The sequence below is a fragment of the Chaetura pelagica genome, unplaced genomic scaffold (genome assembly GCF_000747805.2).
Source record: "Chaetura pelagica isolate M959 unplaced genomic scaffold, ChaPel_1.0 scaffold248, whole genome shotgun sequence".
Taxonomy (NCBI): Eukaryota; Metazoa; Chordata; class Aves; order Apodiformes; family Apodidae; genus Chaetura; species Chaetura pelagica.
The window spans coordinates 2,342,557-2,357,943 of NW_009954309.1; the positions used below are offsets into that span (position 1 = coordinate 2,342,557).

Here is a 15,387-nt window from a genome sequence, read left to right on the forward strand (position 1 = left end):
GGGGCAGCCCCGGGGGCTCCCGCTGCTCCCCTCGGTGCGGTGGGTTTGCTTCGGAGCAAAGCAAGGCTGCAGTCGGAGGTGAGGCGTGAAGATCTCTCCGCCAGGCACCCGCTCCCGTCCCGTCCCGTCCCGTCCCGTCCCGGACGCGGCTCCGAAGCCGCTTCCTCGCCGGGACGTCCCCGGCCCGGCCTCTGCTGCCCCCCGGCGGGGTCTGGGTGCGGGGTCTGGAGCCCGGGCAGCCCCTTCCTGCCATCCGGATCCCGGGGGGTGTATCTGCCCGGCTCCGGGAAACTTTCCTGCCTGGAAAAGGGCTGGTGTTCTTCCCTCCGCGGTCTTGCGAGTGGAAGTGCCCAACTTTTCCTCCCAAGCGGAGGCTCCAGCAAAGGTAACCTGGGTGGTTTTCAGGGCGTGTTTGATCTCCTGTTGTACCGAGGCACAGGCTGTGCGGCTCTGTAGCAGGCAGCTGGAATCTCTGGGCAGGATATGGTGAGTTCAGAGTTGTATTTTCCCTACCATCATGGGGGCTTCCTCAAAGATGAATGGAAGGAAGAAAAGGAAACTAATTTGTGAACTTGTGGTACATTTAGAAAGGTCCCTATCCCAAGTGATGGTCTTTTTGCACTGGTCATTTGTGTTTGGAGAAATGTCTCTCTTCAACTGTTTAGACATGATACCTTAAGGCACTGCTTTAGCCTGCTTGGTTCTGTGCATATGATGTAAAAGCAGAGGGATTTTGGTGAAGATTTGCCTAGATGTTCTCTTTCCTCAGGCACCAACTAGTCTGTGCCAGATTCATTCTTCCATTGAACTGACCTCTTGCAGATCAGTTAGTCCATCCATACAAGGTCTTCCAGGTCCTACCACCCTTGCATTTTTGGTTGTGGACCTGTTTACCTGATAGTCATGGGATGCTGAGTTCAGTTAAGTCTCCAGTGCTCCATTAGAGGTACTGAGGAGACAGGACTTGCTGTAGCAGGTAGGGGTGTGCATTGCCTGTCTCTGGAAACAAACCAGGCTGAGCTGAGGATGGCTGCTGATACTGGCTCCATGGGAAAAACTGCCCTTGAGTGCAGCAGAGACAGGCCCATGAGCACAAAGGGTTGGCTCCGTGTGATGTCCTAGAATATACTGCAATGGGTAGAGGGAAATGCAGTTTAGGAGTGAAATCAACCAGCCTAAACCACGTGGGGAATTTATTCTTGCCAGAGTAATGTGGAAAGAAAAGAGCTGAGAAAAAGCACACAGGACCTATGAATATGCAGCTGTATATGTTATTAGAGTATGTCAGGCCTCTTCTTGAAAGTGTTCACTGAAAGTAAGCAGAGGCAGTGGTCTCTCCCTTCACTGTAAGCACTTTATAACAGGTAATTTTAAAAGGCTTTCACCAGCACAGCCTTAATCCATTTAACTTTGGCCATTAAGTAACAGCAATTACAGTTCCCCTCTGTGTTTAGTTCTGGGGACTTTCAAAACGAACTGGAGATAACAGTATCTTGGTGGAGCTCTTGTTTTCCTGGTGTCCTGACCATTCCTCTTGGCATGTTTCAGCTCCTCACCAAAGATGTGAAGCAGCGGCTGGGATGTCAAGGGGAAGGTGCAGCAGAAGTGAAGAGACACCCCTTTTTCAAGAGCAGAAATTTCAAGCGGTTAGAAGCAAAGATCCTCCCTTTGTCCCTGATGTAAGTACGATAAGAAACCCCCCCCCCCAGTGGTCTCTTTGAAGAGATGTGTTCCTAAAATAATTTCTGTCTCTCAGAGCTGTCATCACTGCCCGCATGGGCAGCTGCCCTAGGAAGATGTGCTAAGCAGTAGGGCTGGAGTGGGGAGGCTGGGAGGAAGAGGAGAGCTGCTTGGCAGGCGTGTGCATGCAGGCTGGGTGGGCATCCGTGGAGGGTGGTAACCTGGGGATTGATTCATTCCCACTTACCACAGTCTTGTGTGACACTGGGCTCACCTCTTGATCTGTTCATGCCTCAATTCCTAGAGTTTAGGCTGGGAACCTTTGTGTTTCCTTACCCTCGGAAGCACTGAGAATAAGTATGCCCAGGACCAGGTGATGCTCAGGACAGTCAGCAATGAAAGCCACATCTGTGCATGCAGACACATGTGCTGAGATGAAACCAGAGCTACAAAGTCCAGAGCTCTATGGAATTGAGGAATGAACTTGGATTGTCATGAAAGCAGACATTTGGTACAGAGAGTCTGAACCAGGTTCAGATATCAAGTGTCACCTCAAGCAGAGGAGATGACTTGGACCTGAGAGAGCATTTTGAACTTGTTAGTTTTTCCTGGGGCAGGGAAGCCAGCACTGAGGTTTACACACCAGTCTTGCACATACTGAAAGTCTTCGTTGCACTGGCAGTAACGAAGCTTTTCCCACCCTTTTATGGTATCAGTTTCTACCCCAGTGCACAGAGTTATCAGATTGTTTTCCTTCTGCAGGGCTCTCTCTCTGGCTAGACCTTCTATCCTTAAAGTTCCCATATGGTTCTGAGTAAACACTGCCATCTGAACATATTAAGGGAAGTAACATCTTGGCAGCTCTCATTCACATCACTGCAAACTCAACCAAACCAAAGTGGTTTGAGCGCTACGAAAGTTTACTTTAGCTGCTCTGGTTTTGCTTTACATTTTACTATGTGGCCTAGTTATTCCTGCCAATTAGCCCGTGGTGTTACGACCTGCTTTAGTGGGAAGAAATAGGAGACAAGCTACTATTTCTTTCTGATGTAGAAAATCAGAAAATTCCAGGCTCAAATTTGGGATCTGCCGGAGTGTATTAAAAGCTTAACTGTGGCATGTAAGGCCTAGAAGGCACCTCTTAGAGACATATTTGCTGAAGCACAGGCCCATAAAATTTTATGGCTATTTATTGGGAACTCAAGAGCTGCCTCTAATTTAATTTATTTGGCACTTCATCTATAGATTTCCAAGCCTTTATTGAAGTCAGCTGAATCACCCAAAGCTATATAGCCAGACCCATGTCTCTCCATCCTCTTCTAGACTGCTCTGTCTCCACAAAAATGTTGTGGATTGCAGCCATCCGGAATGCAGAGGGATGCAGCCTCCAGCAACTAGGACTTCTGTCAGAAGTCAGCTTCATTTATTTGGTTACACAGCTCAGCTCTAGATAAAACACTGCACGGTTGGAGCCCTGGGCTGTGCAGTCATGGTGTGTTGTGTAGGCAGCAGGATTCAACATCTGCTTGAGTTCAGCAGGTCAGGCTGGTTGCATAGGTCACCTCTTGATTATTCCTGCACCTCAAAGGGTGACTGTGGTGTTGGTGGGAGCTCTCTAGGCATGCAGATGACCACACTAACTATGACAGGTAGCCAGGGATGACTGTTTCTGCTTTCTCTGGCTGGCTGCTGGAATGCCAGCTAAAAGCAGCGTGGCTATGAAGAGTCTTGTCATCTCAGAAAATTAAGCAGTTTTAAAAGGCAAAGCCATTTGTCTCATTGTTTGAAGAAAGGCTCCCAAGTTAAAAGAGTTAATAGAGGTGATTCTGGACAGCTTCCAGCAGCTGAGCTATTAAGGAAAACAATGGAAAATTGCCAAACCTCTTCTGTTTTCTTTAGCAATTAGTATACATTCCTTTAAACTTCTAAGCTGCAAACTCCGCAGGTCTCTGAGCAGATCGACACTTCTATCTGAGGTCACTTTTCAGGGCTGTTACTCGTAGACCCTCTGGTGTTCTGTTGTTCCTTCTCTAGAAGAGAAGACTACGGAAAGATTTGATTTTTCTTTTCTTGCTCTGTCTGTCCTGTCCCCCTCACCTCTCAGCCACATGATACACGGATGACTCAAACCCACTCTTTCTGCACTGGTGTTTTAAGGACTTCAAAGTTTAACGTGCTTAAAGTGAAGTCAGCCTTTGATGCTAAACATGTGGGCAGGGAGGCCTGGAGCAGCAGGATGCAGGCAGTCGTTTGTTGGGCATTCTCACTTGACTGCATCTGTGAATGAAGCACATGGTCAGACTCAGAAATATTTGTTCTCTTTCTGTTTTTCTTCTTTTATTTCTGCTGAGATAGCCCAGAGCAGTGTACTGCAAGGATGTGCTGGACATAGAACAGTTCTCCACCGTGAAAGGCGTTAACTTGGACCAAACAGATGATGATTTCTATTCCAAGTTTTCCACAGGATCAGTGTCTATTCCATGGCAAAATGAGGTAAGGATGTATCATAGTAAAATGACTGCAATAAACCCCCTAACACAGATGGTTCAAGAGGAGCTATTTCCAGTAATACACAGCTACTGGTGAACTTGCCAGACTCCAACACTTCCATAAGGTACAAATGGCCTCTTTCAGGGTCTCTAATGTGCCACAGCTCTCAGGGTCAGGTGCCTGCATCTGTTTGTGTACGTTAGCAAGGATCCTACTGTACTTCCTTCTCCTGGATTTCCAGTGGTGTTTCAACAGCAGCTCTGAGGAGTTTCCAAGCCCTCACGGGAGGCTCCTCCGCTGCCTGTCCCAGTCGCACTCCTTGTGTGGAGGCTGCAGCAGGTCCCAGCTGACTCAGGGCCTTGAACTGCCCCAGGGTTTCCAGATTTGGGTCTTTGTTCCTGTTTGTTATCAAAACAGCCAGCAATGGATTTTGTAATCCAAGTCTGGATCAAACACCAGATTCACTTGGTCAGAGGGGTGCTGATAACAGGGAGTTTGTGAGTGTGCCTGTCGTTACCCAATGTCCCTCACAGTGCTAAAGAAAAGAAGAGGAAGCTTTTTGGGGCAAATTCTAACAGGACTGATGTGCAAACATGCAGAGCAGACTCACCCTCTCTTTTTCATACAACCCTCTATCCACCAGAAGGAATTCAACTGTTAACTCTCCTAACAAACTGCTCAACCTGCCAGTCGTGGTCCTGACTTTGAACAGCCCAGCACTACTGGAATACATTTAAAGCAGATGTATAATTTCTTTTTTCCTTTCTCGTTGTATTCCACTAGATGATAGAAACAGAGTGTTTCAAAGAACTGAATGTATTTGGACCAAATGGTACTATTTCACCAGACCTAAACAAAAGCTACCCCCCGGAGCCACCCAAGAAGGGATTGCTGCAGAGGATATTTAAAAGACAGGTGAGCTCTTTGATGACTAAGACAAGGAACCTCCCTTAGATACCCAGTGTCCCAGACATGTTCTGCTGAAATGTTTGTAGGAGTAAGGCAGCACGTCTTAGAGACCACTTATTGTCACAGTTACCTGATAGTTTCCCATCTGTACGAGATTTGCCATCTACATCCTGTCATTTTTGGTTTTTTACTGCCAGGAGTTCCAGCATTTTTCATCACTTCTATTTCCAGTGGTTGAAAACTTCCTCCCCAGACTATTTTCCAGTGGCAGGCTGAAATGCCTTTTGAAATGATGATATGGCTTTGATAAGTTCCTTGTGAAAACCCTTGATTTATGTGTTAAAAAAAAAAAAATCAAACAAAAAGAAAATGCAATTGTTGAGTGAAGTGGTCATGACAGGAAACCAAGATACTAGAGAAGAGAGCAGACTGGAGAATATGTGTTGTAGAGCTTTCATGGGGCACCCTGGCACCATTTGCAAAGCTAAATAACATTCTTAGACCCATCTGTTTCTGTAGGGTTCAAACCTGCACTGGCAGGTGTCCTCTGGATTAGTCAGATTTAGCAGATACTGACATTTTGCAGTGAATTGATTTGACTCCTGGAGCTCGAGTAAGTCTTCTTTGCTGCATTCCTCAAGAGCTGCCATGGTCCTCCTGACTAGAGAGAACACAGGTAAGAAAGTGGAGAATACTTTACATCCAAAGATCTTCAAACAAAAATCTTGTAGCCCAGTCAGTGTGTGATCAGGATAAAATGAATAATGTTGAGCTAAAAGAAAACATGGCACATTGGGGGAATCTCACTTTCATTGTCTTCCTCTTTCTACAGCATCAGAACAATTCAAAGAGTTCTCCAAATTCAAAGGCCAGTTTAAATCACCATATTAATTCCAATCATGTCAGTTCAAACTCCACTGGAAGCAGCTAGTTCCAACTCAGTTTTATGAAGCAAGATGTTGCATCCTTCCACTATAATCTATGGAGCTTCTATGGATGAGAGAGCCTCCACCATTGAGTGAAAAGAAAGAAAGAGAAAAGGATCTCCCCAAAATGGAGATTTTTCTATCCATTCCTTCCAGTGGAGCCTCACATTTTAAGAAGAATTTTCCACTCAGGTCTGTTTTTGGAGGTGGCACTCAAGACTGTGGGAATCAAATTTGTCTATTTAGAACATTGCAATAGAAATTCAATGAACATGACTACTTGCACGTATTTAAATAGCATCATACTAGAACTGAATTTTGTCTTTATTATTTTTAAAGAAAAGTTTTGTAAATTTCTCTATTGTCTCAGTTTACATTTTGTACATTTGTATTTAAATGAAAGTCAGACTTTGGAGGTGTATATTTTCCAAGCAGCAGCTGTAAAGCCATGTGTTTTAAGACATTTTTTTAAAGAAAAAAAAAAAAAATAATAATGTGACTCAAGACTTCCAGAGCCTCAAATGAGAAATCATTCTTTTTAGTAATTCTAGGAAATGATTCATAAATCACTTGATCAGACTGGGTTTTATTGACATGCATTTTTATGGAATAGCTGATTCTTAATTCTTTTACATCTGTATATTTGGTTTACAGCAACACTGCATACATTTCTCCTCTTCATGTGCTTGTAATGTCTGGCATTAAATGCTGAAAGACAAGATTGTGATGCATTCAAGAATGCTACTTGCTATGCCTAAGGCTTGTGATGTCATGGGACCAGCACAGCTGAGGTTTGCACTTACCTTTGTTAGCTCATCAAAAGATTTTTGGTTAGAAAGGGAACCCTATTTTAAGCCTTCCCCTTCACTAGTTTTTGTGCCATTTTTAATGACAGTGAGAACAAAACTGAGTGAGGGGTGACTAGGAAAGCAAATGACCATTTGTTTTTCAAGGATTTGACAGCTGCACCTGCTGAAATCAGAGCAAAATTCCAAGTGTTCTCCCTGCTGCAGTCAACAGTCCAAGGCCTTTCCACAGTTGTTCATTCCAAACAGGTATCAGGGGGAAATTCAGTAGTGTGATCATGAGAGTCACATCAGCTTTCTGGAGCTGAGCTGTGGGGGTTCAGAGTGCGATCTGAGCTGCTTTTGAGCAGTAGCCTCTAGGTGTGCACACACTCATAGCACAGCTGCTCCTTGTGGACCCCATGGAATAGGTGGCTGCAGGACCTGACTTCATTGTGGACAAGATGTGGGTGGTTTTTACCTCTGCTTCACAGGTAGTTGTGATTTATTTTTTTGTCAGTTCCTATTTGTCATACTCACTTGTCAAGTCTCTCAGTGCATATGAGACCATACAGCAGACATTTCTAGGCATTTCCCATCTTTGGAAATACAGGACTTTGCTTTCAAAGAACATCCTTGGGTTAATCTGCCCCTTGGGATGCAGGCCACCATCCTTCATCCATGTAGCACAAAGGAAAAGTAGCCTGCAGGAGCTCTAGAAGTCCAGACTAAAATGAGTAATACTTAGGTAAGGGATTCTAACTTCTTAAAAGCACCACGTTTTGTCTGGCCCTGCAACAAAGAGGTCCAGTGATGAATGGGGTGGGACACTTAAAGGTTCTCCTGCCTGAGGATGGTCATTGCCTGTCTCACGCTACAGGGAGGTACATGTGGCAGTGAAGTCTGGGAGGATTGGTCTGTGGCTCCATGGAAAACAGAAGGTTCCAGAGTTGTCTATGTCAAGCTTTCCACAAGTATGACCTGCACTTTAGAACACTACTAATTATTTAGAGTAAGAATAATAATGTCTAAGCCCTCCAGCCAAAGCTGAGAGCAAGAATGCCCGGGTTTAAAAGAATTCTTTGCTTTTGTGTGCTGGGCAGGACACAATCTCTTTTTATACTAAAGAATATTGTTTCTGCAGTGCTGGCTGGTAATAACTTTCTGTCCTGAACTGCAAAAAGAAAAGAGAAAGAAATTGGTTCAGAAAAATCTGCAGGTTATTTCCCTGAGGGAAACCACCAAAGAAGGTGAAAGCCAAGAATGTGCTGGGGAGTTATATCCTCACCTCCCAAAAAGTCTCTGTGAGAATACAAATACAAGCTGCTGTGGTTGGGTCAGCTGGGCTGGTGTACTGGCTTTATGAAACAGTTTTGAACAGCTTGCTGCCTGCTCACCAAAATGAGTGTTACTGCTGGCTCAGATGGATTCTTCTTGGTTCATGTGCTGGAGCCAGAAGAGGTGGTTTGTGTTCCTCTTCTGCCCATGTTTTTCTTGATTCTGCAACATGGAGGGATGCTCTGTCAATAGAAAGCACTTTGGAGTCCATGCGAAAAACAGATCAATATCAACTCTTTGTGTTATTATTTAAGTGAAATAGGCTTAATATAGCTGCTCTTATTTACATGACTAAGGAGATGACTCTTGTAAATTAGGACTCTTTTTTTATTATTGGTTTGTCTTAGCTCCTTAGAGATACTGAAACAGAACACACTGTGCTTCTGTAACACCATCTCCAACAGAAGATGACAGTGCAAATGGTAAAATATTCCTTTCTTGTCTAAGAGCTAGCTAGTCATTGCAGCATTCACACAAATACTTCCTCTCTTTTTTAATATATATATTGGAAAGAAATAGTTATGAAGAAGGGAACAAAATGATTTTAATTAGTTTGATGCTTCTTGGCCACGCCTGCAAAGGAGTCCCTGGGTACCAGCTCAGTGAGGTGCTGCCTGAAGTCACAAAGAGGCCAAAGTTGGCTCCAATCACTGCCCTGCTGTGGAAACAAGAGGCCATCACATACCTGGGATCCACAGGCTCCAAAGGGGAGCTCCAGGTTTTCTGGAGAATCAGTGGGCCTGTAGAGAAGAGTCATTCTCAGAGAAGAAACCTTTCAGGTAGTGGCTGGACGACAAATGGGTTTTCCTCCTCATCACCCCACATGCAGCTGTGAACTGTGTTCATTAGCAAGCTGAAACCAGTCATGTCTTGAGTGTGGTCTCCTTTAATTGCATTTCTTTTCAACACTGGACACTCTTCTGAAAGACTTCACAATTCAGCCTTTTGAAGTTGAAAGCTGTAAAAACTTTATTTTGTGTTCCTGAGCAATGTAGATAGACCTAAAGATTTCATGAACTCTCATGTGGTTGCCCATATCTGACTAATAATTAAATTGTAAAAATTACAGTTTCATATTAGGGTTAGACTTTTCACCTGCTTTAAAAATTAAAAATAATATTTGGTATATAAACACACACAGAATATCCTTCTGATTGAATTTCAAGAGCATATCCAGGACTAAATGTTTTTAAGCACTTCTAATACTGTAGTCTATAAGAGGAGCAGACACTTCTAAAGCAATGTTAAAAGTTGTCTTCATAACTGAGTCAACAGATCATTTTTGTAATCAATTAAAGCAAGTGTTTTCAATTAGAAGAGCTAGTGGCTGTTGGTATTGTACAAAAAAAAAATAAAATAAAATCATACTAGTATCCAAAGGGTTAGGGGTGGGGAGGGTCTGTTTGGTTTTGTTTCTCTTTTCAGGGAGATCTTTAACATTGTTTGATGAAGCTAGTTTCATTTTGAGATTGTTACTGAAGATAAAGGCTTCTGTGTTCTATGGCTGCTTGGATTCCTCGTACATAATGTCCTAGTAATGTCACAGTGCTGCTGTATCTAGATCAAACCACTGTTTTGATTGGGGTTTTTGGCTTTGGTTTTGTTTTGTTTGGGTTGGTTTTTTTTAAAATAAATTCCTTAATTTAAATACATGAAAACTATCTGTTTTGCTTTACTGAGCGATGTAACCAAACAGAGCTTTCCCAAGTCCTTGGGCTCTTGATGATGACAGTGAGAGTGGGATGCAGCCCATAACTTGCTAGATGCCTTTGTGGCTTCAAACGTTCTATTATTTCTGTCTTCTGTGTTTTCTGGCCCATCACATCTTCACAGAGACCGAGGGGCCTGGAAACCAGCCTGAGGTTGAGTCTCACTTGCCAGAGGTTCAGATTCCCACTGGGAGCTGGTTGTGCTTCCCCTGGGATGTCCCTCCTCTGCCTCACATCCCCAGCCTTGCTCTACAAACTGCCAGGCAGCACAGCTCTGCACCACCTCAGGAGTAAGTTCAAGGAAGGATGACAAAATCACCAGCAGGGACACAGAAGACTTTTTTTTTTTTTTCAAGTTGAGCACTGTCTGATTTATGAGGCCCTATGCAGGACCTTCCCTAAGCCCCAATTAGGCAGGAAGAACACATTTAGAGGAGAACAACAGCAACCAAGTGTGCTCAGAATTCCCTACAGAAAGATCCCTAACAAAGACAAAGCGTAGCTGCAGCATCACCAGGAGGAAAGTGGCAGTGCTTTTTCTTTAAGAGGAGAAAGAAGAACTTTTCAAAGAGGCATGAAGAACATTTTTATGAGCCTGCTAATGGCAAACAGGGTTTGTGTCAAGTTGCATGAAAGAACATTGTGAAAACAGATGATCTGTGTGAAAGCAGGAGCCATGTCCAACAGCTACACTCAGCAAAGCTAAGGTAACAGACTGCATGAATTCAGGTCATGCATATTATCACATTCCAAACAAACCCAAGCCATTTTTCACAAGATTTTAACAATCTTCTTCCCTAACAGTTCTTGGTGATTTTGTTCTCTCTAACTCCATGTCCTTTCTGTACAGCTAGATATGTTCCCTCTTGGGAGATTTAATCTTCCTTCCACTATCTCTGGCCTGAGATGTGCAGCTTGTCAGAGGAAAGTCATTACACTATTTTGAAGGAAATCCAATTAAAAGAGTAAACTTTTTTAATCCCTGAGGGTGTTCACAGATGAAAAATACCATAAATGGGCCTGACTGTGCAATTTCAGGTCTATGGGGTGCTGCTGGCGGAGGAGTCAATACAAGTTTCTGCCAAGTCAGTGTCTAATTTGTTGGGCTTTTAAATTCTATTTCATATTTGTATACAGTAAAAAAAAGAAAAAAAACAATTAAAATATGGCCTATTAAAAATTGGTGCTCTGGCTTATCCTGAGTGGAGAAGACTAACTCTGCCACAGAAGCTGTTACTCCTACAACTTGAATAAGCCCATTTAGAGACACTTGGGTAGATGTTATTTGATTGTTTTGTAAAGTTTATCACTGTCATTGTTTTGTCTTAATTCAAGGCAAGTTCCTTCCTCTGTGCTCAGCAAACATCAGCAGCACCTTCAGAGTGGGAGTCTCCATGTACCAGTGTCAGCTCACGTGGCAGAGGTCTGCAGAGAGGCTCACGATGCTCCAGACCTACCAACCTGGGGTCACTGCAATGGGATCATGATTCACACGCCTGGAGCAGGGGGGGGGAAAAAAAAGAAGCCTGTAGGTAGGAAATGACTTGCAAACCTAAACTTCAAAAGCAGACACTCAAGGGTGCAGAGCCACGTGCTTAGGAAAAGAAAGAATTAAGGTTGCCTGTGTTCCATTAATATTGTTCCCTTGGCCTTATGCACTGTTATTATTATGCCCTCACATAATATTATGTTATTATTATGTGTTCACTCCTAGAGGAGAAACTAACCTCTGGCAGCTTTACAATTAAAACCAGATGCATCCCCTCTACGGCATCTGATGATACATTATGTGCTTCAGATTTTCATATAAATCTGAAAAAAAAAATATTTTCCTTCAGGGAAAATCTCACCTAATTGGCTGCTCCCCTCCATTGCAGCAGGGAGGCCAATGGGAATGCTGGAAAATTCATCTAGCCCAAGTGGAGAATGCTCTCTCCCACACACAAAGGACAGAGAGATCTCAGTATCCCATCATGATTCTCCTAGATCCCATTGATCCCAGGCTTGGGGGAGGGATGTGGAATGAGTCTCACTTGTTTCCCTTCCCTTTTTTGGGGGAGAAACTCATGGTTGTTTCCTGTCAGGAGGGATGTGAGGGATTCCTTAATCTGCCCTCTCCTCTCCGCGTATCTTCACTCACATGCTCTGACTTCGGCTATCCAAAAAAATGAGGGAACAGGGAACTGCCAAGCAAAGACAGAAATACAAACCCAAATTGCTGGGGAGGCAGTGCAGGAGAAGAAATATTCCTGCAAACAGGTGAGAAGAGGGAAAGAATGAACTGCAGGAGGGACAAGACACAACTTGGGAACTGAAGGAATGGGAGGATGGGGAGAAGCCAGCACTGGAAGGGACAAGGTGTAGCCAGGGGCATGGCTCACCTGCTGATTCACACTGAACCAAGGCTGGAAGCAAAGAGAGAAATACCAACTCAAACCAACACTGCAGTGAGGGATTTATTGCAAACGATACCATGGGAAGCAGCAGTTCTTTCTGGAAGCTGAAAAGAATGGCGCTGCTTAGGGCCTGATCTTCTCTCAGGGCACTGGGGAGGTGAGCACTGGCATTTCACACAACAAAAAGATTCAGCTGCAGCTGAAGTTGTATGCTTAAATGACCACAATAAATACTGAGATACAACAAACAATTTGAAGTTCAGATTACATTAGGAATTTGCTACGTTGTTCTCTTATTTACAGTAGGAAAGAGGGAAAGAACTTTCCTTAAATCTAATTTAAATTAGCATTTTTTTCCTTTTTGGCCTCATAGTGCTTCTTGAGTCAAAGGTCTGTGAGACTGCAAATGAAACCATAATGGCCGATTCTATTTTAAAGTAAAACTTAGGTCTGTGTTTACTTCTTCATGCCTCAGACACTTACAGTGACCTACCATGAGTGAAAATCAACCATTTCTCATCAAGTATTTGCATCTGTGCAAAACACCACCATAAATGAGTCAAGCCAAAGTGACACAATCCAAATCAAGAGGCTTAAAAGAACCAAAGTAACCAGGCAGAACTCAAACAGTCTTTCTTCAAATGAGCCAATATAAACTGCACAATAGGAATCCAACCTGCTCCTCTCACACTCATCACCTTTTTTTAAGACAACTTAAGAATTCACATAATAGGTGAATGCATTTAGCACACTGCTCTCTGTACACAAGGTCACAACCATGCCTCAATTACACTGACTCTTTGTGGAAAATAATTCAAAAGAAATCTAGGCAATGTTAATCCAGAACACAAAAAGAGAGATGATTTTCTCCCACAAACAAGCACATTTCTGTGTCAGAGGGGACTGACATACAGGAACTACTTCAGTCAGAATGGTGCTGGACAAGAACAATTCTTCCTGGTTTTCAGGACTGCATGAAAAGCTGCAGCCAGCTCCAGTATCACTTTTTTTGCACAAATGCTTCCAGAGGAGCAGTGATGTACATTGTCAAAAAGTCCAAGAAGTCACCTGTGTAGAGGTCCGGGACATTCTGGGTTTCCTCTTGATGGTTAGAATCCATCATCTCTTTGTTCTCTGGATGTACTGAGCCACAGGTCTCCCTGCTCTCCTTGCTGTGCCCAGTCCCAGCACTGCAACTGCTCCTGTGCCCAGATCCTCTGTGGCTGAGCAAAGGGTCCTGGTTCTGATCAGCAGATACTTTTGCCTTCGTATTAGACCTCTTACCATTGTAGTTCCTGAGCTCCATCAGCCTCTCCTTGAAATACTCTTCCAATGGTTTGTCATGGAAGCCACTGCTGCTTGTTGGGTGGCCCTTCAAGGAGCCTCTTCTTGAAGAGCTCCCCAAGCAAGGGACTAATGAAGGTCTCCTTGGAAAACAGTTCAGCTGTGATGAGGAGCTCTTTCCTCTTTCCCAATCTGGGAAAAGTCGGTTGAAGGCTGGAGTTTCCAAATATTTTCTTGATACCTATTTTGGGGGGGTGAGGGACAGGGTGAGAGGCAGAATAGGGACAGAGAGAGGAAATCTGAATTAAAATACGCTGCCTTGAGTGGGGGTGAGGGACAGGATGAGAGGCAGAATAGGGACAGAGAGAGAAGGAAATCTGAATTAAAATACGCTGCCTTGAGAAGTAAAAGGATATTAAGTACATGGTTCCACAGAGTAAACAGCTGTTAGGGAAGGTTTTAGGTTCTTAATCCAAAGTCCATTAAGACCTTGCAGTTCGGTACCAGTCCTCCTCTGAAAAGAAGTCCACTGGGCTGAGGTTAAACAGAGCTGAGTGTTGGCACCTTCCGCTGACCCTCAAGCACTGCTGCAGTTCCCTGTTGCCTCTCTGACAATCCAGTTTTCTGAAAGAATCTCTCACCTGTCTGTCTTAACAGAACTTCAGGATTATCCTTTTCAAATCTCATTACCCTGTAGCTGCTGTTTCCCAGGATAAAACCAGATCCCACTTGTTTTTCCCTTACTCCCTTTCACTTTTCCTCCTTCCCCTTATTTTTTTTTTTTCCCTTTCCTTACTCACAGGTGACTCTGCTCTGAATTGCAATGTTAATATTAATTAATACCTGAGCTACTTGACTACCAAAGAAAGGTTCAGACCAAAGAAAGGCTTCCCTGTGGACACCACTGGCTGTCTTTAGGTTGACTTCAAGGGAACACCCATCCTGTGAGTCCTTTATTGGCTGCGAGAGAAAATTCTGCCAGAAATGCACCGTGTCAAAGGTTGTTTTTCCATGTTCACATTTCCGTGTCCTCTGGATCTTCAAAGTTACTGCTCTGCCATTTCCACCATTCTCACAGCTATTCCAAGGTACCTCAGCCTGCCTCAAGCTCCCAGGAGCAGCAGCTGGTTTCTGTACACCAGGTTAGACTGGACCATGGCTTTTTCTCTGAAAAACTTGGCAGTTCAGCCTGAAGGAAGAACTGCTCAATATCATAATAAAGTTCCAAATCAATAAAAAGACTACACCCTATGTAGATGACAGCCACAGCAGGATCATAGAATATTTTGCAATCATTCATTATGCCTGACAATGCCTTTGGTATTAAAAAAAAAGCCATCATTCATGCAGGTTTTGACAACTCCTAATTGAGTCTAGATTGCAAAAGAGTCCAGCTAGAAATCTGGTTTCAGAGCCCAGCAATGTCTCAGCAGGGCACTCCATCACCAGCATTTGGCATGTCGCCTACTGGTAATGAATGAAAAATACTGAGTGCAAACAAGAAAGAGTGGGTTGGACATGCCAGGCAAACTGAAAAGTAATCAAGGTTTTGATCTCTCACTATTCCATCACACTCCATTCTGGAAGGGACCCAGCAAATCTAATGACCCTGCCTGGAAGTGGTTGTACTCTTGGTATAATGCTGAAGAACACTAAAACTTGACTAAAGAGTAGTCTCTCCCATCCCCCTCAAACTTGAAAAAAAAAGAGTTTAAAAATTACTAATGAACTTCATAAGGCAGTAGAATAACAGTCTTTCAAGTTAAGCTTTTCTATACCAAAACACAGCCCAAAACTTGCTATCGTATCAAATATCAACTTAGCAGGGAGAAGGGTCATTGCAGTAAGAGAAAAGTTATCTACTGCAAAG

General features: G+C 43.7%; 1 protein-coding gene across 1 annotated transcript in view; it reads left to right on the top strand.

Moving 5' to 3' along the window:
* GRK5 (G protein-coupled receptor kinase 5) overlaps window positions 1-6,532 on the top strand; it is a gene marked incomplete at its 5' end in the record, with an annotated part of 93,990 nt that extends 87,458 nt beyond the window's left edge. Inside the window, 5 exon segments of the mRNA XM_010003969.1 lie at window positions 1,549-1,654; window positions 1,657-1,679; window positions 4,036-4,173; window positions 4,954-5,085; window positions 5,912-6,532. Coding sequence (XP_010002271.1) covers window positions 1,549-1,654; window positions 1,657-1,679; window positions 4,036-4,173; window positions 4,954-5,085; window positions 5,912-6,010 — 498 coding nt within the window.
* Window positions 6,533-15,387: the final 8,855 nt, after the last annotated feature.